Here is a 26280-nt window from a genome sequence, read left to right on the forward strand (position 1 = left end):
CCAAAAAGATGACTGGTAAGGGGATCTTAACCCTTGACTTGGTGTTGTCAGCACCACGCTCAGCCAGTGAGCGAACCGGCCATCCCTATATGGGATCCGAACCCGTGGCCTTGGTGTTATCAGCACCACACTCTCCCGAGTGAGCCACGGGCCGGCCCTCTCAAAACGTTTTTAATTGACAAATCGTAGTTGTAGTTGCCTAACTTCTTTAAGACTCAGTTTACTTTCTTTTAAGATGATATAAATTTTTCTCACTGCCACCCAGATATGTTTGTTACGGGCATAAAAGTCAAGCATGTAAAGCATCCGGCACATAGGCCTGGCGAGTAGCAGGAGCTCAACTTCTAGTCCACCTCCTTCCTCCCAAAGGACATTTCTTGCCATTCAGATAGTTCAAGAAATGCCTCAGATATGAAGGGCAGCTACTGAGGTGTTTCTAATGGGACTTGGATTTGCTGCTTGGGTGTCCCATTTGACTGCCACTTTATTTTATTCTCTCAGAGCCTTCTCTCAAGAGTCCTGTTCCTATGTTTAGAGTGTGAGGCTCCACCAACTCCCCAGGAAACCGTGGGGATCTCACAGACTCTGCACTGGCCTCTCATTCTACGTTTCCTTCCCGGATAAGCAGTGGCCTCACCCTCTCCCTAAAGAAGCTAGGCCGGGACCAAAACTCCTCCCCCTGCCCGCTGGACACGCAGAGCTGGCACACACCCTCCGTCTTGCCCGGAGCCTGGCTGGCGGAACCTTCAGCTTCCGTCGCAGGAGCCGACTGGGTGGGCGGCCCGTGGGCTCCCTCTGGTCCTGCTTCCGGTTGCCCCGGGCTGCTTTTGGGGTTGGACTGTTTGGCAGCCCCGTTCTTTTTGTCTTGGTTCTTCATTGTGATCTGCAATGCTAGGTTAGAAGCGGATCCTTTAGAAACACAGTTGCTATTTTCCAGAGTTCGAAATTCCTTGCAGCCTGGATGAGAAATCCCAACACCCGGCACACAAAGCTGCTTAAAACTAACAACTTGGCCGCCCTTCGCCGGCGGGGGCCAACGGTCCTCCCGGTCTCCGGCCGGTCAGGGGAGTCTGGCGTGCGCGGGGAGGTTATCGGGGCGCTGTCCCTGGAGCGGGTGAGGCAAGCGACCTCCTTTTTCCCCGGAGCCACTTCCCGGCTCAACACGGCCCCCTCACCGCAGGCCGAGCGCCGGATTGGCTCGGGGCCGGAGACTGACGTGGCGGGACGCTCGACTCCCGCCCCCTCCCGGCCGAGAGCGTCGGGACTCACAGACCCACCGACCGTCCCGTCCCGTCAGCCGCCGCTGTACGTACTTCGCCGCCGACGCCCGACAGCTTCCCCCAGCTCTGGCCTCGCACCGGAAACCCTGGGTAACCACTGCCGGCAGAGCCGCCTGCTCCCGCCTCAGCCAATCAATGGCGAGGCGCGGGCGCGGGGCTTGCTGGGAAAGACGAAGCGAAGGCGGCCTTGGAGGCGGGTGAGTTGGAAAGGCGGGGGAGGGGAAGGACTACACGTCCCTCCATGCATCCGGGCGACCACAGCTCCCAAGATGCAATAGAAGGAGGCTCTAGTCCTAGGAGCCAGGTACTCTGGGGTCCGAAGGGAGTCACTCATTCTGCACGGTTACCCTCGTCAACCTCGGTTTTGTCTCGCGGAAGCGGTGATTGGGCCTCCAAAGCCTTGAGCTTGGTTATTCTCTCCTGCACGCGTCCATCAACCCTTCCCCTCTTACTGTGAACTCTGTGACTCAAGGAACTCTGAGGGCTCGGTACGAAGGATAGTCCTGGGCTGAGAATCAGGAGACCGTATTCTAGTTCTGACTTCATTACTAATTTGCTGTGTGGCTGGACATTCTTTCCTTTCCCTGGGCCTCAATTCCCTTGTTCTAATGGAGGCTTTTAACAATAGCAGTTCTGGGCCGGCCCGGTGGCGCACTCCTACAGTGCGCCGCTTGGAAAGCGCAGCGGCGCTCCCGCCGAGGGTTCGGATCCCACATACAGACCGGCCGCTCACTGGCTGAGCGAGGTGCGGGGGCAACACCGAGGGTTGCGATCCCGTTGCCGGTCCCGGTCCGGTACGGGCGCGACACTGAGGGTTGCGATCCGTTGCCGGTCACAAAAAAAGAGACAAAAAGGAAAAAAACAAAAAACAATAGCAGTTCTTTGAGCTCTTTCCCAATATCTGAGAGCTTGAGCCTCATCAAGATAAATGCTATTGGTTATTCCCGTTTTACACAAGAGGAGGTGAGGCAAAGGTTAGATAACTTGTCCAAGGTCACATCGGTATTGAGTACTCAAAAGTAGGAACTCAAAACAAGGAATTGACACCAGCACCCATCATAACTACTTGGCAACCCTGCCTTTTACCCAGAAGAAATAGCAACCGTGGCAGGCTTTCTCTGAGGCAGAATAAAGGTAACTTGTGAAAGTAGGTTATTTTTTCCCTTATCACAGGGAACAAGGTTGGCAGTCGGTCCCTCAGGAAGTGGCTGAGGGTCCCTGCAGGGGGAATTTGGCCTCAGGCAGATTCATGAGAATTTTCTGCCTGGTCCAGTTGCTACAGACAAGGTCCCAGTCGTATTGGGTCTAAAGTTGAAAAAAGCCAAAATTTCCTCCAAATATGAGATCGTGATTCTTTTCCCCCATTACCTGTAGATAATGGAATAAAACAACAGTCCATGCGCCTGGAATTTTAAACTTACGTGGTTTGGCGTCTGCCAGTTTCCAGCCAATCATCCCCATCTCCTCTGCCTTTTTTGCTCCATCTATATTTTTACCATTTCCAGAATTTCTCAAAATTTTGCGGATGCTACTCTGCCAAAATGCTTTTGTGGCAAAAACCAAAATCTTTTGAGGCCCTGCCCAAAGGTCACCTCAGAGCCTTCCCAGTGCTCTGCAATCTGTCCTAGCTCCCTAGGTCTGGATGGAGCTCTGTTACAGCATAAGCTGTGAGGTGTGAGATGTTGACATTACTTTTTGCTTACAAGTCAGCGAATCTTGCAAGAACTGTTGGCTAAATGCTTTGGTCCTATAGCCTATATAATCAGGCTGGGGGTAGAGAATATTGTGAACTGTTGTTCTAACCGGGCATTGTTTTAGGGCTCTTAAGATTGTTATTTTCCCCAAAGTCTCAGTTAAAGAGAATTCAGGGCAGTTCTGTGTCTTGTCTTCCCCAACCCTTAGTTAGCACCAAAGTTCATACTTACTAGGTAACATTGAGAAACAATAGTATAATGATGGAACTGAGTCTCAAAAGGTTTGAAATCCAGGTCTCTTGAAACCAAGACCCTGATTATTTCCAGAATAGCATATTGGAAATCCAACAAGGAAGAGGGTGTTCTAGGCAGAGAAAAGAATATAAGCAAGAAAAAAGTGCATGAAAGGGGTGGAAGGTGTAGCAGGAAGGGTCAACAGTGGCCTACAGGGGCCAGCTGGGTAGTAATATGAGTGGAGTGGGCAGGCAAGGAGTAAGAAAATTTGATAGAAATATGGGTTAAGAAGTTACTTTCTCCCTTGTTATAAAACAATATATAGCAACAATATTAGCACCTGCCAGACTCAGGGAGACAATTGGCAGTGGGGGTGATTGTAGTAACACAGAGCAGCTCTTGCAGATTGCTGCCAAGCACAAACTCAGGCCCAGATAGTATTTTTCAAAACAGATATTTATTTTTTTAAATGTTGGCAACTAATTAAAACTTAAACACAAACTATCTGTCCACCAAAACCTCCCTTGTGGGTGCAATCAACGTTTTGGCTGCTTTTCTGTAATCTCTGTTTTAGGAATTGATCTAAACTGAAGGGAGGATTTTGTTAAATATTTGACCTCAGCAGGCTCAAAGGGCTGTGGAGCAGTGCTGATGAAATTAGAAACTCTAGAAAATACAAACTAAACTACAGTGACAGAACACACATCAGTGGTTGCTGGGGGTGTGGCAGGAAGGAGGGATTCTTAAGGGGCATGTGGAAACTTATGGAAGTGATGGATATGTTCACTATCTTGATTGTGGTGATGGTTTCATGGGTGCATATATGTCTTAACTTACCAAACTGTAATATGTACAATTTATTGCATGTCAGTTATATTTCAATAAAGCCGATTTAAAAACTTTATGACAGGAGCAGGTTTGTGTAATTCTTTTCACCCCGTCAAGCTACAAGTTTAAACACCCTCTCTCCTCATTGACTTCCCCAAAATCTAGTCTTTAGGGTCAATCCAAACCAAAGACAATTTAGAACTTTGCAACAGGTTTTTATTTTTGCTTTATATCTATTACAGTGTTTGAAACCTAAAGAAATACATTTTCTCTTCAAATTTGGATGTGTATATAAATATCATTTTGTCTGGACTCAGCACACTCAATGCCATGGTTTTTTGGCCTATGTCTGCTCTGAAATCATCAGACTTTGTCTGTCTACCCAGGGGCCCTGAGAACATGGAAAACAGCCAGAGTTTTTGTTCTTAGAAAAATAAAAGCAAATGATTTGGGAAGAAATACCAGTGAGGAGAAAGATTCTGTTCACCTTTCTAGGTCCGTAGCTGGAAACCCAACCTGATCTTGGGGGATATCCAGTCTGTTGAGTGGTTGGGATCCCAAACCCCCTTCTGTTCTTAAAGGCAGTCCTACAAAAGCTGGCTAAAAAAGTCAACACATAACTACAGGGCCTGAAGTTTCATGTAGATGGGGACTATTTAAGGAAATCCTCTGAATCAGAGGTTTCCAGCCAATCTTAGGATCTCTGAGCTCTGATTCCCCTTATTACCCCCAGGACATGGCATTCAGTTCTCTCTTCCCAAACCCGGGGCTGAAATTCCAACCTGCACAGGAGACCAGGGCTGGTGTTTAGCAGAGGGGTTCAGGTATGTGCTAATGTGAACATCAGAAGTCAGGCTGGCCCAGAAGTAGCTAGGTAGGCCCAAGCTTACTGGACACACTATGCAAACCTTGCTGCCAGGGTGTTCTGGGCCTAAAATTTAATGCTGCCTCTTCTAACTCTGGTAGCCAGCTTTGGTTCTTCACATAGCCCAGGCCTGAAGCAAAATGCCCTCTCAGAGGAAAAATAAGTTTTAATTCACAGATTTAGTCTTGACCTCAAATTCTTCCCTTGCCATGGTCTTAATCTGGGAGTGGGGTTAGGGATAGACAATGGGATGACTGAATCATTTATAAAGGCCTTGGACAAAGAGCAGCTAGTGCACACTACATGGATCCCAGTAGGGCCAAATTCTCAGCTTGTTGCCTTAACAAAAGAATCTAAAAGCTAAAATACAGAAAAAATACTGGACAAGGTTGGTCTAGAATGTGCAATTCTAAATGGCTGTGGAAGAAACCTACTCTGAGCAACCTCAGTCTCACACTCACTAACTTCTAGGGTAGTACTACCTGGAAGATGATGCTACTGGTCATGAGCATTCCCTATGGTTCAGTGCACTAAGCCTTTTTCACTCTTCCCCAGCCTGCCAGGGAGGCAACAGGCGCACACATTCCTGAGGCCCCCAGCCTGCTGTCCCTACTGCGTTCCAGGAGTATCAGCAGGAACCTGGAGAAACTGGCTCCTTGCCCTCAACTGAGAATCTAGAATCTAAGCCCACAAGATGAATCTGTTGAGGAATACTCAAGATGATGGATACCAAGCTGAGTGAGTCTAGGGCAGAAGAGATAAAGACTGAACAAGAGCCGGGGCCTTCACAGAAGGGCATGTTGGGGGGAGGAGGTTATTATTACTAGGCTTTCCTTTCCTTCCCTTCTAATGTGCTAGAAACAGGTATAACTCTAAGGGGTGAGGGAGGGCAGGCAGACATGAGAAAATAGAAATGCAGTTCATTTTGCTAGATAGTTTTCATTTTGAACTGGTTTGGCTTGAGAGAAATAGAAAGCCTGTGCCTAAGAGCCTTCTTTTCCTCTCCCACAGTAGCAGCTATAATCTGTGCAGTTCAGCTCCAGAAAATAGGGCTCCTGGAAGATATCTTCCAGGGCAAAGAGAGATGAAGGAATAGATCTAAGGGTTCTTGGTAAGGGAAACACCAAGGGTCTCTGAAAACTGAGGTCATCAACACCTGCTCCTTGGAGGGTTAATTTGTGTCAACTAACCCAAGTAACCAGGCTGGCCAGCTGAGGGCACATGGTCTACCAGCAGATCACAGCCAACATCAAGGCCAGGAGGTCACTGGAGATAGCTGGGAATTGAAGGCAGGCTTTTAACACCAGAGACCCTGTTAGTACTAGAGAAGATGATTCGGGAGTAGGTTGCCTAGAGGGGCTAACAATAAAGAATAGCAGGCACTGTTCAAAACAGTATTTGAACACAGTAGCTAAGAAGGTTCCTTGTCCTCTTAATCCATACATAGATACCTCCACTCCCAGCAGAGATCTTGAAATGGATATACCAGCCATGTGCTAACAGATGAGGACTCCAACAATAAGCCTTGACTTACCATGCTTTTCCCTATAGCAGGCTGGGAAGACCCCGCATCCTGGCAATAACCTTTCAGAAATCTGCTGGAAAGCCTTTGACCTCACTTAGGCCAGGTTCTGGAGTCCAGATGGGAGCTGCCTACAAAGAATGGTTCTCAAGCCTGGACTAAAATATTTTGCTTCAAAGATAGCCAAAGGAGAGGATGAGATACAAAAGATGATGTTACTGCCTCTGTGGGCTGGAAGAACTTCACTTGTTGACTGAAAAGGGGTTACGGGAAGATAATGGGAAAACGTGGTCTGAGGGAAGACACAAAAGAAAGCTCCTAGAAGCCACTTTTCTCTAATGAGTAATCTGTCTTCACATTATGCCCCCAGTAGAATTCAGCTTTTGAAGGCCTTAAAAAAAACTGGCTTTAAAAGCAGCAGCCAATGACCAAAAAAGAGTCTTCCATGTGGTACAGGAACCAGAGCCGAAGAGATTTTGAAGGAACAGTTGGGAAAGCAGGATTTGTATGTCTCATTCAAGAATATGGCCCCAATGTCAGGGACTTAACTGTTGCTTGAGATTGTACAAAGGAGATCTTACTAAGTTGCTCTGCTCTTCGGACAAGGATGATGGGATGCAGGGGGTGGCGGGTGTGGTGGAGTGGGGAGATTTTCTTTGAACTGTAGAATCGTTTTATAGTTTTGTAATGGAGGCAGCAGGCCAAATGAAAAGGTCCAGCCCTTTCCCTTCCAGGGAGATTGCGGATTGGTAGTCATTATTCCCAAGCTGTTGAGTGGCATTGAATTTATCAAGGTGATATAACACTGGTGTCATTTTTCAGTGATAAATGCCAGCCCTAAACCAACTTTCTCAGGAAATGGCTCTGGAGTGGGACCTCAACACTAGAAGGAGAGAGCAAATTTAAGACCAATGGCCAACAATAAGCACCTGAACTTAAGATCTATAGGCAGAAGGGCATGGATTTGATCTGAGCCAGAAGGAGGCATGTAGGAATGGGAACAAGAATAGCATAGTTTCTGGGGAAGGAAAAGTATAGCTTGGAACAGGGCACCTCTGACTAACCACAGTGGGGAGGTGGGGGCAGAGCTGATTGTGCCTTCAGCTCCATTGAAGGTCTACACTTAGCTGACAACTTCCTCCACCCCATCCCCAAAATCCGGGCTTTACTATCATGTAATCCATCCGGAGGCATAGGCAAGCCACTGAAGCACTGCACTAGCTTTACTCAAAGAGAAAGAAAAGGCATCTGGATTATAATTGTCGCAAGGAAGGGAAAACTCAAACCAGGTACAAGTATCCCAAAGAGGGAAGATACCAAGAGCTCTCACACAAGTATTTAGCCTGCTAAGTTTCTGTGCTAACAGGAGAGGCAGCCATGTCTAATAACTTATGTGGACAACGGCCTTTGAGATCCAATCTGAGAAGGCAGACTGCCTTCTGGGTTTTTCTGATGTAAAGCAGGATGTGCAGCAGTGAGGACTAGAGTGACAGACTTCACCAGGCCTTGACACCATTCTTGCTCCCTTCAGGTACCAGAACAATCAGACCAGGCTGACCTGCTTTATAAAAGGTTTCAGAGCTTATGGTTGGTCCCAGGTGGTGGTCCAGAATCCAAGCAGAGAGGAAAAGGACCAAGCTCATGCCTCCTGAGCAAGGGACCTTCCACACCTCTTTTTGGTCTTCCTCACAGTATCCTACCTACAGAAATTACAGACAGTTCTTCTTGAGACCAATTAAAATTGACCTACCTAATATACAGAATATAAAAAAATACAGAACTTTTTGACATTCTCTCCTTTGGAAGTAAAATATACATGATCCAACTATGGAAGAAGAAGAAAGGCCAAAGGCAGGGATCCCTGACTATCCCAATACATGACTCTCTCACTCCAACCTCCTCTGTAACTTATGGGTTACCAGAGCAAGGACCTTGTCTTCAGGAGAAAGGAATGACCATAGCTCCCCCGCCCCAAGCTTAGGAGAAAATACAGCCACCTCAAAGGTTCACTCAACTCTGAGGGGAATTTTCAAGTAAACAAATGAAGGTGGGTTACACCATTTGGAAGGTGAGTAGGAAACATGGGATCAGTAGCTACACATGGGAAGCCCCGTCTGAAGGCCTATACTCCTTCCCTCCACTCCCACTGGTGTACCTGCCCCAGGAGAGTGAGGGGGATCTCCCGAACTAAAGTGGTCTGGGCAAGGGGTCAGAGGGAGGGAGGGGCCTGTGTCTCATGGTGGCCTCCCTATCAGCCTCTAGTCCCAGACAACGCTGGCAGCTGGGATTCCTAAAACCAGGAACTCATAGCTCTTGGGAAGAGCCATTTTAATACAAGAAAAATGTGCAAAAGAAAAAAAATTAAATAACTCAATCCAAGCATACAAGATTAATATTCTGTCAGAACAACAACACTTTGTTTTGGATTTCTCCCCTCCCCTCCCACCTCCCACCTCTGGAATATTCCATCTTCTCAAGTACCCAAGATAAGAGTTACACAGATCAGGGCAGACGACTGAGAAGGATGAAGGAAGATAAAAGGGAAGGAAGTCACCACTAAAGAAAAAAATAAAAAAAGAAAAATAAAAAAAGGTGCAAATTAATTGATTACCTCAGTCCTCCTTTGTCTACCCCTGGGCTCCTGGGTTAAAGACATGTGTGTAGCCGAAATATAGTGTAAGGAAGAAAAACCCAACACGTCCCCTTCTTGTCACAAAACCCAAATGTGAGCCTCAGATGATTCTGTCTGTCCAGAGGGTGATCCCTCCAGGGAAGGGGGCGGAGCAGGTCAAGAGCACAGTCTCCAGGGCAGCAGAGGTGTGTGGTGGCTGATGGTGGGAGGGCTGGTTTCCCGCCCACCAGAGGGCTGCTCTTCTGCTGTTTGGTGGTGCTTCCCATCCCCTCCCCTCCCCGGAGGCAGACATTATAGCTGGAAGCCCTCCATGGGGGCCTCAGGCTGCTGGAAGATGAACTGCTGTTGCGTTTCATCCACTTGGGGAGCCAGACTGCTATCATCATCTTCTACACCAAAGTAGTGCTCAATGAGGTCGAAGGCCTTCTGGTAGATCTCCTGGTTCTCATGGCTCTGGAGAAACTCAATTTTATCCAATCCTATGGTGGCAAGAAGGAGAGAGAGTGAAGTGTGAGTGCTTTCCTGTGGACTGATGAAACATTTATCTATTTTTCCTTCCCTGAGGTATGTTAGTGTTTACAAATACAAATAATATGATCAGATTATTCTTTGACCTGAAAGAGGAGAGTCAAGATCTCTTCCCAAAACTACAGAATCCCAAAGGAAAGACAGCAAAATGTCAGTTAAGAAATTAGAGGTTCTAGGGCCGAGCCCGTGGCGCACTTGGGAGAGTGCAGCGCTGGGAATGCAGCAGCGCTCCCGCCGCGGGTTCGGATCCTATAGAGGGATGACCGGTGCGCTCACAGCGCTCACTGGCTGAGCGCGGTGCGGCCGGTCTCAAAAAGGACAAAAAAAAAAAAAAGAAATTAGAGGTTCTAGTCCTGATTCTGCTTTAAACTAGCTGCATGACCTGGGCAAATCATTAGCCTCTCTTCTCAGATATGGGTGATGAGTCAATTCAGCACTCTTATTGGAACTTGCAGAAACTGTTGGAAACACATGCCTTCCAGCTCCTGACTATTATCAGTTTTGGATCTTTATCTTCACATCTGTGCCACACTTATTTATTAGGTAGAGCCTGTCAGAAATAGAATTGATCTATTGCTCCTCAGAGGGAGAAGGAACTGATGGGATAAAATCCTGGATTCAAAAGATGACCCTGGGGCCGGCCCGGTGGCGCACTGCTACAGTGCGCCGCTTGGGAGCACAGCGGCGCTCCCGCCGAGGGTTCGGATCCCACATACAGACCGGTTCCCGCTCACTGGCTGAGCGAGGTGCGGGTGCAACACTGAGGGTTGCGATCCCGTTGCCGGTCCCGGTCCGGTACGGGCGCGACACTGAGGGTTGCGATCCACTGCCGGACACGAAAAAAAGACAAAAAGGAAAAAAAAAAAAAAAAAAAAAAGATGACCCAAATCCAAATCCTAGCTCTATCCCAGCTATCAGTACAAGCCTGTTACTGCCATGGAACATCTGAAACCCTGTGGAAGGTATAACATCCTAGAGCAGGAGTTCTTAACTGTTTCTGGAGACTCAAACTCAAGTCTCATGGAAGCTGCAGATGTTCCCCAGCACACCCCCTCACACATGGATGTTCCCCAGATCCCGCCCCTCACATACGGATATTCCCCAGCTCCCGCCCCTCACACACGGATGTTCCCCAGCTCCCGCCCCTCACACACGGATGTTCCCCAGCTCCCGCCCCTCACATACAGATGTTCCCCAGCACCACCCCGCCACATACGGATGTTCCCCAACTCATGCCCTCCTCACATACGGATGTTCCCCAACACATGCCCCCCTCACATATGGGTGTTCCCCAACCCCCCCCCCCATACGGATGTTCCCCAGCACACCCTCCCTCACACTTTGGAGGCTTACAGCCCCCAAGTTCTGACTTAGAATCTCTCTATTTAAGGGGGAGGTGAGGTTGGGGAGAGGACACATACCATAGGCTTCCTCAATGAGGCCACAGTAGGGATTGACCCCTGAGCCACTGCGCTTGCCCTCTTGCTCTCCAAGCCGCAGGATGTTCTCCAGTCCATTGAGAGCCACTTGTACAATCTTTGAATCCATAACAGTCAGCAAGTCGCACAGTGGTTTGATGCAGCCCAATGAGACCAGGTACCTGGGGGCCAGAGACCAGGCAAGTTCTAAATTAGCGCAGGGCAAGTGAAGCGCTGGGCAGGTGCTTTGGCCTGTGGTCTTCCTCATACATGTCAACACTGTCAGCAATCCACTCTTACTGAGCCTTGATAACCATCCATGCTTTCTCTGTCTCAATCTCTCCACCTTCCCATTGCTAGTGGTGTAGTTCATTTCACATGTGGATGCTATCAGAGACTTCTCCTCCTTTTCAAAGAAGCTGCTTTGATTGAGCCACAGCATGGTTCCCCTTCATTTGTATGAGTAAATGGAAATCACATAGATTTCAGTCCTCTGGAGGACAGGAAGTAGAGGAAGGATGGATGTCATAGGTTTCTATTATCCAGGAGGGAAAAGAGGTACTACATATCATGATCTACAGGAATCTATTCCAGATTCCAGTGTCAATATAGCAGCTTATCAGTTAAACCCTATTGTAGCTGGACTAGGGAGTAGACCTATCCCAGCAAAAGCAGTTTAGAGGTCATCTGTAAACCATGAGCAAAGAGAGAGAGTACACATGTCATTCAAGAAAACGGGAAAGGAATATGATACCTGATCTGCTCAGGGGTTCCTCCTGATGTGGCATTGGTGATGGCCCAGGCTGCCTCTTTCCTTGTACGGAACTCTGCTTTCTGAAGGATTTCAATCAACACAGGGAAGATATTTGCATCTATGACAGCCTGAGAGAGGATTGGGGGAAGGGGGATAGAAGGAGAAAGTGACTTCAAAAAGAGAAAGTAAATCCAGCTCCCAAATCGGCTGAAATTTAGACATCTTCTCTCCTGTTAGTTCTCCTTTGTTCTTCCCATATATGTGACAGGCTACAGAGGAATCCAGCTTTGGCTACACAGAATCTTTGACCAACAGCACATACCCAATTTCTAAAGGGAAACAAATTATTTCTTCTGGAAATAAATATCCCACAACCTCCTATGTTCCTATGCCACTCATGCCCCTCAGCCTCCCTGCCTGTTCTACCTGTATTTGAGCCCTGTTGCCTGCAGTGATGTTCGAAATGGTCCAGCAAGCTTCCTTCCGGATTGACTCCTTGGGGCTGCTCAGCAAGTGGAGGAGGCAAGGGAGGGCTGAACAGTTAAGAATGACCTAGAACACCAAAAGCACAAAAAACAACAAAAGAAAAATTAGATAAATTGGACTTAATGAAAATTAAAAACTTTTGTGCATCAAGATACCAGAGTAAAAAGGGAAAACCACATAACGGGAGAAAATATTTGCAAAGTATCTATCTGATAAGAGATTAGTATCCAGAATATATGGAGAATTCCTACAACTAAACAACAAAAAATATTCCCAAATAACCTAATTAAAAAATAAGCGAAGGTGGGGCTGGCCGGTTAGCTCAGCTGGTTAGAGTCTGGTGTTGATAACACCAATGTCCAGGGTTTGATCCCTGTACCAACCAGTCACAAAACAAACAAATAAACAAACAAACAAAAAGCAAAGGACTTCAATAGACATTTCTCCAAAATAGATATGCAGATGGACAATAAATGTACTAAAAGATGCACAATATCACTAATGGTTAGGGAAATGCAAGTCAAAACGAGATTTCACTTCACACCCATTAGAATAGCTATTATCAAAAAAACCAAAAAATAACAAGTTGTTGGCAAGGATGTGGAGAAACTGGAACCTGGTGCATTGATGATGGGAATGCAAAATAGCACAGAAGCTGTGCAAAACAGTATAGTGGTTCCTCAAAAAAACAAACAAACAAAAAAACACAAACACAAACAAAAACAAACACATAAAATTACCATAAGAACCAATAATTCCACTTCTGGGTATACACCCAAAAGAACTGAAAGCAGGGACTTGAACAGATATTTGTACACCAATGTTCACAGTAGCGAAAGGTGACAACCACCCAGATGTCCATCGATGGATAAACAAAATAATGTATATACATACACATGGATGAATTTTGAAGATATTATACTAAGTGAAATAAGCCAGATGCAAAAGGAGAACTACTATATGAATCCTTTATATGAGGTACCTAGGGCAGCCTAACACAGAGACAAAAAGAATTGTGCTTACTAGGGGTGAGGAGTTGGGGGGATGGGGAGTTAGAGTTTAATGGGTATAGAGTTTCAGTTTGAGATGATGAAAAAGTTCTGGAGATGGATGGTGGTGATAACTGAATAACAATGTGAATATACTTAATGCCACTAAACTATACACTTTCAAACAAAGTCCAGTTATTCCATTTAGTTTTCTTTCATAAGCACCCACCGGATGATGATTTGCTTTCAATTTACAGAAGAAAAGAAAGAACCAAGTTGTCATGATCATACAGAGAGTGGAATTTTATGCTCAAGCTCATGCTTTCTCTCCTAGACCATGCTGCCTCCCATCAGGACTAGAGCCCTTTACAGCGAAGGCTTTTGTCCACAAGCAGCTTTCTACAATGCTCTCCCATAGCTGGTCTGAGCTAAAATCCTGCACCTTCTTTCTCCTTACCTGGGTCTGGATGTCATCCCCAGTGACGATGTTACCCACAGCTCTCAAGGCAGGAGAAGCCACTTTGTAATCATTGTGCCTACAGAGGAAGAAGATCTGATCAGCAGAGGGCCAACACACCATGTTTAGTCCTGCTGACCACCAAGGCTGGCAGCATTCTCATGGCTCCAGACCTTTGGGTAGGACAGCAGACCGCTGACTGTGACTCTTTAGTCTGAGCATGGAGAAGCTTAGGAAACCTGAACCCTCTCTAACTTGGACTACTCACATCAGAAGCTCTACCAATCTCCGGCAGACTCCAGAGTCTATGACCGCCTGGATCTTCTCATTGGGGCCATCAGACAGATAAGAGAGGGCCCAGCAAGCATCTGCCAGCAAGTCTGAGTCGCTGCTGAAGAGTAGGCGAGACAGTACAGGCAAACAAGGAGAGACCTATTGGAAGCAGAGTGAGACTCATGGCGGGGCAGAGCTATACCAGCACTAACCCCAACAAGTAATTCTAGACCCTAGGGATCTCTACTATATCAAATCTTCAGGCCTATCTTTGCACTTTACCACCCAGGCACACAAATTCACTTACTTCATTGACAATTGGTTCTTTCAGTTTCCCATGATTTGAGACTCTCAGGGATACCCCCAAAGACTTAAAAACTCCGTATGAAGGAATCTGCTGTCACTTAGAGATCGGTAAACTCACCTTTGCAAACTCTGGGGGTGGGTTCTTCCCTCGGCAGAGATTTGACAGGGCCCAGACTGCATTCCGTGTCATTGTCAGTCGTGTGGACTTGGTAAGGAGTCTGAAGGAAACAGTAAAGTCAGATCCTAAGCACTGATGCCCTGGCATAGAGCTGCTGCCAATGAACCCTGGGGGGCAAATTCAATCATATTCCTAAGACTCTAGTAGTGTGTCTATTTCTTCCTACCCATATTCTTAAGTTAATAAAGCCGGTTTGGGCCAGGAGGCCAGCCTCTCCACAGAATAATCCTGTGCAGGACCAGCTATGGTTAATTAATATCATAGATAATAAGAACTAAACAGAGGGCTAAATCTTGAGTAAGCCTGCAAAGCTTTGCAGATAAGACATACTGTGTCCCTAATTCTGGCCACAAGTCCTGGGGCTTTAGCCCTCACATCAGTATGGAATGATTTTCTGTGAAGGGTCCATGAAAGTGACAATGGTAGCCTATGAGCTTGTGGTCTCTGAAGAACAGTTCATGCATTTGAGATGTCCAAATTATCCTTCATGGGGTCTTTGATCTATGATTTATAACAGAGTAGTCCAATGTATCTATGCATAACCCCAAAGCAAATCAATGCATTCTGTAGAGAAGGTTGGATTTTTCCAGATGGGCTAGCCCTACCTTTCTTCCCTGGTTTAACAGTGAAGCAGATATGACCAACATAAGGTTCTACAGTACCAAGAAGCAAGGAACAAGATCTGCCATGGCACAGACCAGTGGCACAATCTTCTTACTTTCAAAATATACCTACATTTTACTTCAGCAATCAGAATGCACTTTTAGAGTTTTTGTATTTACCAGCCATCTTAGGGGATCAAGCAAGCTGCCTCAAATGATCTGCCATATGGCTACTCTACAGATGCCCCAGGTGCAGATGATTATAATTACTCACGTTAACAAAGGATTAAGGATGGAACAGTTCAAGACGTAATCTCGGCAGACAGAGCTGTCTCCAGCTATGTTTCCCAGTGCCCAGACTGCCTGAAAAGGGGATGATGGGACTGTAACTCAGAGAGCCTGGTAGCTTCTGTGGGTACTTCATAGTCACAACTACAGAGTGAATGCCCATCAGGCCGAGAACCGTGTCAAGGCCTGAGACATACCAAACACATTCAGGTAACCTACCTGTTGAAATCGTTATTGCCCACTTGCTCTATAAGGACCTTCCCCCTGGGAGTTCCTGGTTCAGTAGGGGAAGACAGGCTGCCATTTGTGCTACAGCCAGAGAAACCAAGACCTCCCCATCCTGCCTCCCAGAAAAGGAGAAAGTGGTCACAAAGTTGCATTCTTGTAGCTGCCTTGGACCAATGCTATATAGAAGTAGTGAAAAGATCCCACTGCCACTCTCCACTTCTATCCAACTAACAAGAATCCAGTGGAAGGAATGGAAGTGATATCTTTATCTCCATGATCTATGGGTACTGAAAAACAGGTACTATTGTGTCTTTTTTCCAACACCACTTTTGACACCATTAATGTGTGGAGTTTTTTCCACATCAACAATTCTGACGCCAACAATTTAAATCAATTCTGACACCAACTCCTGGTATAAGCATAAACCCTACAGGTTAAGGGCTCACAGGTCAGTCCCACAAAACTGCCCCCACTCCAGACAGTTGCAAGTCCCAGTACTTCTGACTGACCAGCTATAAATTTGAGGATTACTACAATCCCCTCCTCAGGTTTGATAATTTGCTACAACCTGAACTCAAGAAAACACTTTACTTATGTTTACTGGTTTACTGTAAAGCACACAACTCAGGAACAGCCACATGAAAAAGATGCATATAACAGGCTACAAAGTGAGGAGGGAAGACGGTACCACCTTCCCAGCACATTCAATTTGTTCACCTGAACTCAAGAAAACACTTTACTTATGTTTACTGGTTTACTGTAAAGCACACAACTCAGGAACAGCCACATGAAAAAGATGCATAGAACAGGCTACAAAGTGAGGAGGGAAGACGGTACCACCTTCCCAGCACATTCAATTTGTTCACCAACCCAGACACTCTCCAAATCCCATCATTCAAGAGTTTTTATAACCAAATCTTCTGGGGAGGTCAGGTTGGTGGGTGGGGCTAAGGATTCCCACCCTCTAATCCTGTTTAGTTTTTCTGATGACCAACCCCATCCTAAGGTTACCTAGGATGAGTCACCTCTGGACTCAGGTGTGATAGAAAGGGGTTCTACAAATAACAAAAGACACCTCATATCACTCAGAAAATTCCAGGGGTTTTGAGAGTACTATGCTGAAAACCAAGACAAAGACCAAATTTTTAAAAAATTATACCACAAGTATCATGAAGAATAAGCCAAATCTGAGCATTACCTGTTCCTGTACATCCTCAAAGTCCGAGTTAAGCAGCTCTATAAAAATGGGAACAGCCCCTGCTTCAATGACAATTTTGGTCTGCTGAGAGGTTCCAGAGGCAATGTTCGTTAGAGCCCAGGCAGCTTCAAACTGAAAGTGAGATTAAGCCATGACTGAGAGCTCATTCCAGACTAAGCAGCCATGCCTACCAGCTGACTCAGAACAGTAAACCTCTTGCCCGTGAATGAAATAAAACCTCATAAAACACAAGCCTTTCCCCTCACCTCTTTAAATGGCAGAAAGAGGCAGTGATGTGACATCCAGATGAGTTTCTAGCAAGTTCCAGTGGGCTGATTCATCATCCATCTCAGAAGAGAGACCCAGAAAGGCTAAACACCTGTCTCAGGTCACACAGATAGACAGAAGTGGACTAGACCTTCTGATTTATAAATGAATGCTAAGTCTGTCATATTCTGATATCCTTCCCCTGAGATTGTTTTAAGGAAGAGATTTTGGCTCTCTTTTGAAATCAAGACCTCTGAGGTAGCTGATGGTTTCTCTTAAATGAATCCTCATATTACTTGTCTATTTCCTGAGATTAGTCTATAGAACTATCCCATTGCAATTTCTTGGAAGAAGAGCTTTGATCAGGTAACCCCTTCCTCCCAGGCCTCACCTGTAACGTACAATTCTCATTCCTCTTTAGAAACTCCACAAACCGATCCACCACTCCTGGAGTGTTGATAACTTCATCTATTGGAGGACTAGGCTCTGGAAGAGAGAGAAGGAAAGGAGATGTAAAGTCAGAAGAGGCTGGCCGGGGGGGCTGGCCTGTGGCTCACTTGGGAGAGGGTGGTGCTGACACCACCATGTCAAGGGTTAAGATTTCCTTACCGTCATCTTTAAAAAAAAAAAAAAAAGAGGCTGGCTGGTTAGTTTAGTTGATTGATTACAGCATGGTGCTGATAACACTAAGAGTTCAATCGATCCCTATACCAGCCAGCCACCAAAAAAAAAAAAAATTCAGGAGAGGCTTTGACTGATCATTCACTGGGGTCAGTTCACAATCCTTCCTAGATATTTCTTTTTCTTTTTTTTTTTTTTTTTTCCTTTTTTTGTCTTTTCTCGTGGCCGGCAACGGATCGCAACCCTCAGTGTTGCGCCCGTACCGGACCGGGACCGGCAACGGGATCACAACCTTCGGCGCTGCTCCCGCGCCTCCTGCTTCCTAGATATTTCTGACCACCCTTACAAACATTCTCAAACTCCCTTCTGGTGAGGTGGTTTTAACAACCGGCTCATCTTTAAGCTGTATTAAGATGCTAAAGGGTAAAATCAATCCTAATTTAGGTATGCTCACCCTTGGCTTACTGAATGTAAGCAAAGAACGGGAAGGGAGAGAGGAAAGCCCAAGGGATGAGCAGCCCTAGCCTATACATTTCTCTTCTAAGACCAGTAGTCTTTTCTTTTTTGGGAGGACTACTTCATATACTGAGGCAAGAAGTATTTTTCCTATCAATATTTTTTTTCTTTTTTGGTGGCTGGCCAGAACAGGGATCTTAACCCATATATCAAATTTTTATGAGCACCTACTATGTGCCACACAGTTCTAGGTACTAAAGATATAGCAGTGGGATTGGCCAAGTTAGCTCAGTTGGTTAGAGTGCAGCCTTATAAAGATAGAGCAGTGAACAAAACCAGAAGTCCCTGTCCTTACAGAGCTTACATCATAGTGGAGAGAGAAATTCTAATGGGGGTCGCAGGGGAGAAGAATATGTAGGGCAAGGTAAGGAGATAAAGACTGCTGTGGGTGAGGGATAGCTTGGGATTTTTTTTTTTTTTTTCCTCCTTTTTTTTGTCTTTTTTCGTGACCGGCAACGGATCGCAACCCTCAGTGTCGCGCCCGTACTGGACCGGGACCGGCAACGGGATCGCAACCCTCGGTGTTGCGCCCGCACCTCGCTCAGCCAGTGAGCGGCCGGTCTGTATGTGGGATCCGAACCCTCGGTGGGAGTGCCGCCGCGCTCCCAAGTGGCGCACTGTAGCAGTGCGCCACTGGGCCGGCCCCATAGCTTGGGATTTTAGATAGGGGTCAGAACAGGCTAAGTTAAGAAGGTAGGATTTGATCACTGAAGTGAGGGAATTGTTATTAGATATTTGGGAGTAGAGGATATCACACAGAAGGAAAATCCAGTGCACAGGTGGGAATGTGCCTGGCTTGTACAAGAAACACCAAGACCAGTATGACTAGAGCAAAATGAGGGGAAGAGTAGTTTGATAAGGTCAGTGAAAAGAAACAAGAAGCTAGATTATATAGGGCCTCTCTGAGAAGGACCAGGCTTTATACCTTTGGAGAGCAGTTTCCGGAATTTCTGTGTGGTTGCTAACTGCAGGTCAGAATCATCAGAAAAGAGCATTTCCACCATCTCTCTTGTGATCACACTTTCCTAGAACATAAAACAGGTTTAGGACTTTGCAAACCAACACTAGAGCCAGATGTGAACACATGATCCCACACGACATCCTGCTTTTTAAGACTTGAGGGTAAGAGGATGACATAATAGATAGGCTCAGGAAGAAGGGGTTTGTTTAATCCATGGCTGCTTCAAGTTGGGACATTTGAAAGTGATTCCTAAACTCTGAGGCAACTGATGGCTTCCCTTAAATGCTTCCTCAGGTATTTCCATCAGAGATGAATCCTTGTTGACTCCTTAAGATGAACAACTACAAAAGGGCCCACGGAAGAAAAAGCTTAGCATGGTAATTGGCAAAGCTACTAGATGATATAAATGATTACTTTCTGTTCTGTAGAAGCAGGTACTTCACAGGCTTACATGAGGAACATGCAAGGGCCTTACCCCAGTGGTAGAGCTCACATAGGAGTCCATGAGGAGACTATCGAACATGGCGGCTTCTTCATTAATCAGCTCCACATTTCTCCGTTTAAAAAGCTAAAAGTAAAGAGACAGTGGTAATACTACTCACTGAATCAAAGAAAAGAAAGAACAATCCAATATTAAATTATAGCATAACTGACAAAGAAATGCTAGAGTAATGGAGAAATTGAGACCAAGCTCCATACAGTAGTCCCCCCGCCCTTACTGGCAGTTTCACTTTCCACGGTTTCAGTTACTTTGTGATCAACTGCGATCAAAAATATTATATGGAAAATCCTAGAAATAAACAATTCAGAAGTTTTAAACTGCATGCCATTCTGAGTAGTGGGATGAAATCTCACCCTGTCTTTTGATGTCCTGCCTACGATGTGAATCATCCCTCTGTCCAGCATATCCACACTGTACATGCTACCCATCCCTTAGTCACTTAGTAGCTGTCTCAGTTATCAGATTGACTGTCATGGTATTGCACTGTTTGTGTTCAAGAGAAGCCGTAAAGTGCTTCCTTTAAGTGAAAAGATGAAAGTATAGGAAAAGACATAGTATATATAGGGTTCGGTACTACCTGCAGTTTCAGGCATCCACTGGGGATCTTGGAAACACATCCCTGGCAGATAAGGGGGTCTACTGTATACTGACATAAAATGATATTCAAAGGCTTTAGTTTCTACGTTACATCAATAGTTAGAATTTAGGAGGCTAGCTGGGGCAGGGATCTGAACCCATGACCTTGGTGTTGTAAGGCTGTGCCCTAACGAACTGAGCTAACCAGCCAGCCCCCTAGTTTGCATTTTTTAAGAGAACATTTTTATAACCAAAAAGAAAAATTAAAGATTTCTATGCCCTCTGTATAAATGATGATGAGTATAAAAAGCTCTGAAAGAAAGGATTAATGGTATAGGAAGAGGGTAAGCAAAAGCAGGTTAGGTAGGAATCTACAAATGAGCAAGGCACCAGTCTGATGGTGGTGTGGGATGAATGCAGATGGTGAGGCATTAATACAGTCTCAGTCCTAGGGATTTTTACAAAGAATGGACTCAAGAAAATAGAAGTAAGGCAGCCCAGAATAGCTGATGAGCCTCTTAAAGGGCCAGGCTTAGAGCTGAGCCTTGAAGGCCAGGTCTAACACTGACTGCAGTGTGAAAGAGAAAAAGGCAACAAGGAGTTAGAACTAGAACGCTGAAGACATAAATGATGTCTAAGTTGGTCTAACTAGTAGAAAGGGGGAAGCTTCCAACATTGTTTTACAACAAAGGAAACTGGATGAATGGCCTAATAAGTACTTTCCTAAGGGGAAGCTGAGTGTGCAAGGTGGAAGCCAACTATAGCAGCTGGATTCCCTTAACAGTATGTTTGAGAATACTTCAGTTAACTCACTTGTTGCTCCCGCTTCTGCTTTCGGAGCTGAATGCCCTCTTCCTCTCTTCTTCGCCTCATTTCCTCAGGATTCAGGGCATTGTTCTTATAGCTCTTCATTCGATAATTGTCTTTCCCTGGGCTCGCCATGGTCTCTAGAAGAAAGGAAAATACAAACACATTGTCAAAGACTCTTAAGAGAACAACATATCCTTTTCCCTGGGCTTCTGTCTCTACCCATCCCCCACCCTCCCCTATTCTAGGGGGACCACAGCTTCTCAAGGAGGCCTAATAATCTCAATAACCACCTGGCAACTCTAGCACCAACCCCATACCAACACACACACACACACACACACACACTCTCTCTCTCTCTCTCTCTCTCTCTCACCTTTAATCATAATAAGCTTGTTAAATAGGCAGTATTATAGCCATTGGGTCCTAAAGCCAGTTTGTCTGGGTTCAAATTCTGGCTCTTCTACTTATTAGCTGTGCAACCTTGAACAAGTTGCTTTAACCTCTAATGCTTCAGGATTTTATCTTTATTTAGTTATTTATTTATTTTTAAAAGATGACTGGGGGCCGGCCTGTGGCTCACTCGGGAGAGTGCGGTGCTGATAACACCAAGGCCACGGGTTCGGATCCCATATAGGGATGGCCGGTTGTTCTGCCTCCAGAACAAAGACACCTTAGCTGAGGAGAGTGGTGAGAGTTACTACACTTAACTGTAATTGTAGTGGGCCCTTGATTCTTCATAGGGTTTATCTCCTACCTTTGAAAGCACATGTATCTTAAAAATATTTCCAGTGAATTTACCATTTTTTTTTTTTTAAAGATGACCACTAAGGGATCTTAACCCTTGACTTGGTGTTGTCAGCACCATGCTCACTCAAGTGAGCTAACCAGCCATCCCTATATGGGATCCAAACCCACGGCCTTGGTGTTATCAGCACCGCACTCTCCCGAGTGAGCCACAGGCCGGCCCCCAGGATTTTATCTTTAAAATGGGGACAAATAGTTCTTATTTCATAGAGTTCTTATAAGATTAAATAGGTTAATACATGTGATGTACTTCTTAGAACAATGGTAGGCACATGGTAGATGCTCACAAGTTATGATCACCCCCATTTCACAAGAGAGAAACAGTTATATGACTTATCTAATAAACTCAGATATATTCAACCCAGCCAGGCTAAATACATTATAGTATGCCCAATTCTGTGGAATACCATGTATCTTTTTTTGTGATGATGCATATGCCCACCATCTTTTAAATTTTTTTAAAATTTAAAATGTATTATTTAAATATAATACAAAAGGATGAAGCATGTGTAAGTTACCAAGCAAAATAATACAATGCACATCTGTAAACCCCCAACCAAATCTAAGAATTAAAACATTATCAATATGACTGAATTTAGTCATGGACTCTTCCCCTATTCCAAAGTCCATCATCCCCACTCCCACTCCAACCAAAAGAAAACTGCTATCCTGAATTGTCATTATCTTTGCTTTTGTTTTATTAATCACACATATATAAATCCCTAAATATTGTATTGTATTGTGTTTAGTCTTCTGAGAAGTGTATCCCCCACTCACTGGGTTTCTAAGATTCACCCATGTTTTTGCATGTGGCTGTACTTCATTCATATTTTGTGTTATATTATTTCACTGTGTAAATACATCATCATTTATCCATATTTCTGTTGGTCTTCTCCTTTGCCCACCCCCCCCTATTTTCCCCTATTACAAACCTATGGGAAAGCTGTTGAGTACTCAGTGGTAGATACAAGTTTTCTGGAATTCTGATTTTTTTCTTGAAAGCTGAAATTTTATTATTGACAAATACAGACTCATTTCATGCATTTTGAGAAAATGTCTCTTTAGTACCTAAGTCTGAATAACCACAGTTTGACTGTTAATCATTCTCTCAAGTAAAAACAGTACTGATGGGCCGGCCCGTGGCTCACTCGGGAGAGTGCGGTGCTGATAACACCAAGGCCCCGGGTTCGGATCCCACATAGGGATGGCCGGTTCGCTCACTGGCTGAGCGTGGTGCTGACAACACCAAGTCAAGGGTTAAGATCCCCTTACCGGTCATCTTTTAAAAAAAAAACAAAAAAGCAGTACCGACAAAAAAGTCTAGTATAGCTAGCAACTTAAGCCCACAGGTGATATTCCTCCAGACACATTTTTAAGGGTTGAGTCTGTACTGTTTTATCAGATATTCTTAAGTGAAACTGATATTTTTTTTAAAAAGGGAGTGGTGGTAAAGAATACAAAGAGTGCTAGTATAATTTGTTGCCCCTGCCTCGATTTGTGTTGACATCAGCAGTTCTATCCACCATTGCTTTTACAGCAGCAGTGCAAATATCAACATAGTGAAAATGGCAAAAAACATCTTAATCTTCCCTTCCTAGACTGTGAAATAGTCACAGGGACCCCCAGGTCTGCAGGCCACACTTTGAGAATGCTGCTGTAAGGAATGAATTGCTGGGGTGGAGGTAGTAAATGTAAACTAGACCAGTTAGTGCCAAAGTTGACTTCCAGTGTGTTGCCAATTTGTATTTAGCTAAGCAATACATAAATGATTCCCATTGATAATATACTTGGACCAATAGTTGGAATTGTCACCTTTGACAATCTACTGGGCATAATTAAGTATTTCACTGAGACATGATTTGCATATCCCAGATTACTAATGAGGTTAGAGTTCATGTTTATTATCCATGTTTTCCCTTCTGTGAAAAACGTGTTATGTATTTTTGAAAACTGTTCTATCGAATTATTTGTCCTTTTCTTATTGATTTATAGTCCTCAGATAGTCTGGTTATTATTAATCACTTGGTTTTATGTGTTACAAATATCTTAAAGCAGTTTGTGGCTTTTCACTTTTTTCAGTTTTCACTTTATAGAGTTCCTTAAAAAAAAGTTCTTAATTTTAACGTAGTTGAACTTTTCTTTTATAGTTAGCTTTTCCTTTTTCTTTTTTTTTTTGGCAGCTGGCTGGTATGGGGATTCAAACCCTTGACCTTGGTGTTATTACACTGTGCTCTAACCAACTGAGCTAACTAGCTAGCCCATATAGTTAGCTTTTTCTGTGTGTGTCTTGTTTAATAAATCCTTCCATATTCCTAAAGCCAAAAAGATATCCTCTCATGTCTTCTAGAAGTTTTAGAGTACGCCTTTTACATGCAAGTGTTTCATCTACCTGAAATTTAATTATGTGTATATATGAGATAGAGATTCAATCTCATTCTTTTCCCATGTGGATAATCAATTGTTCTGGCATAGTTTACTGAATAGCCTTTCCTTTTCTACCATGCCACTCCTGTAATCAAGCAAATTTCCCTATATGCCCAAGTCTTGTTTTAGGCTCCCTTCCGTTGGTCAATTTCTTTCCTTCTCCAGTGACGTTATCTTCATTAATATCTTTTAACAAATCTCTTCATCTGGTAGTATAGATCCTCCCACCTAAATCTTCATAAGTGGACTGGCTCTTTTTGAGCCTTAGAAAGCCTTACAATCAGTTTGCTATATCCTCAATAAAATCCGGTTGGGATTTTATTTGGAATTACCCCTTTCCAATACTGAATCAACATATTCACAAAATATGGTCATGTACTTCTCCCATTTATTTTTTAGGTTTTAATGCCTCACAGTAAAGATTTAAAAATTTCTCTATAGAGACCTACAACATTTAGATTTATTCCTAGGTACTTTGGGGGGGGATGGGTGAGAGGGTGCTCTTTATCTTACAGCCAGACACCTTGCTAAATTCTTACTAACTCCAATGCTTACTGGAGTGCAGTAAGACAAAATTAAATAAACCTTTATTATTAGCACTATACTGGATCTCCAGTACAATGCTAATTAATAAGTAGTGATAGATGGCATCCTCGTTATGTTCCTAATTTCAAGGAAAGTTTCCAACTTAGTATGAAGAATGATGTTTGCTGTAGTTTTTTGGCATACATCTTTCATCAGGTTAAAGAAGACACCGTCTATACCTAGTTTCTTATGAGTTTTTAATCATGAATAGCTGTTATATATTATCTAATCGTTTTTCTGCATCTCTTGAAAATACATTTGTTTTTTCTTCTTAAAATGCACAACGAGGGCCGGCCTGGTGGTGCACTGTAGCAGTGCGCCGCTTGGGAAGTGCGGTGGCGCTCCCGCCGAGGGTTCGGATCCCACATACAGACCGGCTGCTCACTGGCTGAGCGAGGTGCGGGAGCAACACCGAGGGTTGTGATCCTGTTGCCAGTCCCGGTCCGGTACGGGCGCGACACTGAGGGTTGCGATCCGTTGCCGGTCACGAAAAAAGACAAAAAAAAAAAAAAAAAAGGGAGAAATAAAATCCTTAGGTTAAGGAATAAGGAATAAATTGTTTGTATATTACTTAAAACTTAAAAGGTCACCAATATAGCAATTAAAAATAGTTGTATAACTCTATTAGGAGGATGGGAGAGACAGGAGAGATGATCAAAGTGAGCTGATCTAATATGTTGAGAAGTCAAGAAGCTAAAATTAATAAGGAATAGAAATAGTGTGCTTATTCCTGAGTACACAGGCCCCTGAACCAGGTTATTTGTTGTAGCATTGTTTACAGTAGCAAAAAACTGAAAACAACCTATATGTTTATTAGTAGGAGATTGACTAATAGTAAAAAACACTCAAGGGGGACACTTTACAGCCAGTAAAATATAGATTTTTTCTTTTTCTTTCTTGGTGGCTGGATAGTACTGGGTAAATCTATAGATTTTCTAACAGAAAAACACCCTCAAAAATCCTAGGATAGGCTCAATTTGGTCAGGACAAAATATATATATTATATATGAATATATAAAATAAATATATAATGTATAAATATATAAAAATATAAATATATTTTGGTGGCTGGCTGCTAAGGGATCCAAACTCTTGACCTTGGTCTTAACAACACCACACTCTAACCAACTGAGCATTACTGACCAACCCGATATGTTTTAAGTATTATTTAGAATTTTGTATTCTTGTTCATAAGTGATACAGGAAAAGTACAGGACCTTCTCATATTATCCTTTGGCTTTGTTATGAAAGGAGTATTCTTTTCCTATTTTTGGAAGTATAAGTAAAATAACTTTTTTATTGGAAATTTGATAGAACTCATCTGTAAAACCATTTATGCCTGGCATTTTACTTTGTGAGACTATTCTTTACTACTGATTCAATATATTTAATGGTTATAAGGCTAGTCAGACTTCCTGTTTAAGTCTTAGTAAACTGTTATTCTAGGAATTTCT

The 26280-nt window shown here is 44.2% G+C and overlaps 3 protein-coding genes across 6 annotated transcripts in view; 1 reads left to right on the forward strand and 2 right to left on the reverse strand.

Moving 5' to 3' along the window:
• Window positions 1–1372, reverse strand: part of TXLNA (taxilin alpha) — a 15820-nt gene extending 14448 nt beyond the window's left edge. For 2 of the 4 annotated variants that reach the window (XM_008578237.1, XM_008578234.1), the window contains exons 1-2: window positions 1314–1372; window positions 712–891 (exon numbers count right to left, since the gene is read on the reverse strand). In XM_008578237.1, the coding sequence (XP_008576459.1) occupies window positions 712–877 (166 nt within the window). In that variant the 5' untranslated portion in view covers window positions 878–891; window positions 1314–1372. The other 2 variants (XM_008578235.1, XM_008578236.1) reach the window with 2 other exon arrangements.
• On the forward strand, window positions 962–1558 carry LOC103594943 (putative uncharacterized protein encoded by ZNF503-AS2). Its single transcript, XM_008578245.1, has one exon. It carries the CDS (start codon window positions 962–964, stop codon window positions 1556–1558), a length of 597 nt encoding a protein of 198 aa, XP_008576467.1.
• Window positions 1559–4230: 2672 nt separating this feature from the next.
• KPNA6 (karyopherin alpha 6 (importin alpha 7)) overlaps window positions 4231–26280 on the reverse strand; it is a 59780-nt gene continuing 37730 nt past the window's right edge. Inside the window, exons 2-14 of the mRNA XM_008578238.1 lie at window positions 21017–21150; window positions 19601–19693; window positions 19090–19189; window positions 17419–17513; window positions 16761–16892; window positions 15321–15409; window positions 14385–14484; window positions 13956–14119; window positions 13688–13766; window positions 12182–12307; window positions 11756–11883; window positions 11005–11183; window positions 4231–9534 (exon numbers count right to left, since the gene is read on the reverse strand). Of these exons, the coding sequence (XP_008576460.1) occupies window positions 9347–9534; window positions 11005–11183; window positions 11756–11883; window positions 12182–12307; window positions 13688–13766; window positions 13956–14119; window positions 14385–14484; window positions 15321–15409; window positions 16761–16892; window positions 17419–17513; window positions 19090–19189; window positions 19601–19693; window positions 21017–21150 (1607 nt within the window). The 3' untranslated portion in view covers window positions 4231–9346. The remainder of the gene's footprint in view (window positions 9535–11004; window positions 11184–11755; window positions 11884–12181; window positions 12308–13687; window positions 13767–13955; window positions 14120–14384; window positions 14485–15320; window positions 15410–16760; window positions 16893–17418; window positions 17514–19089; window positions 19190–19600; window positions 19694–21016; window positions 21151–26280) is intronic.

Source organism: Galeopterus variegatus, unplaced genomic scaffold, assembly GCF_000696425.1.
Source record: "Galeopterus variegatus unplaced genomic scaffold, G_variegatus-3.0.2 Scaffold1648, whole genome shotgun sequence".
NCBI lineage: Eukaryota > Metazoa > Chordata > Mammalia > Dermoptera > Cynocephalidae > Galeopterus > Galeopterus variegatus.

What these genes read in the sequence shown, in the direction of transcription:
- LOC103594943 (XM_008578245.1), top strand. Translation starts at nt 962, where the DNA reads ATGAGAAATCCCAACACCCGGCACACAAAGCTGCTTAAAACTAACAAC.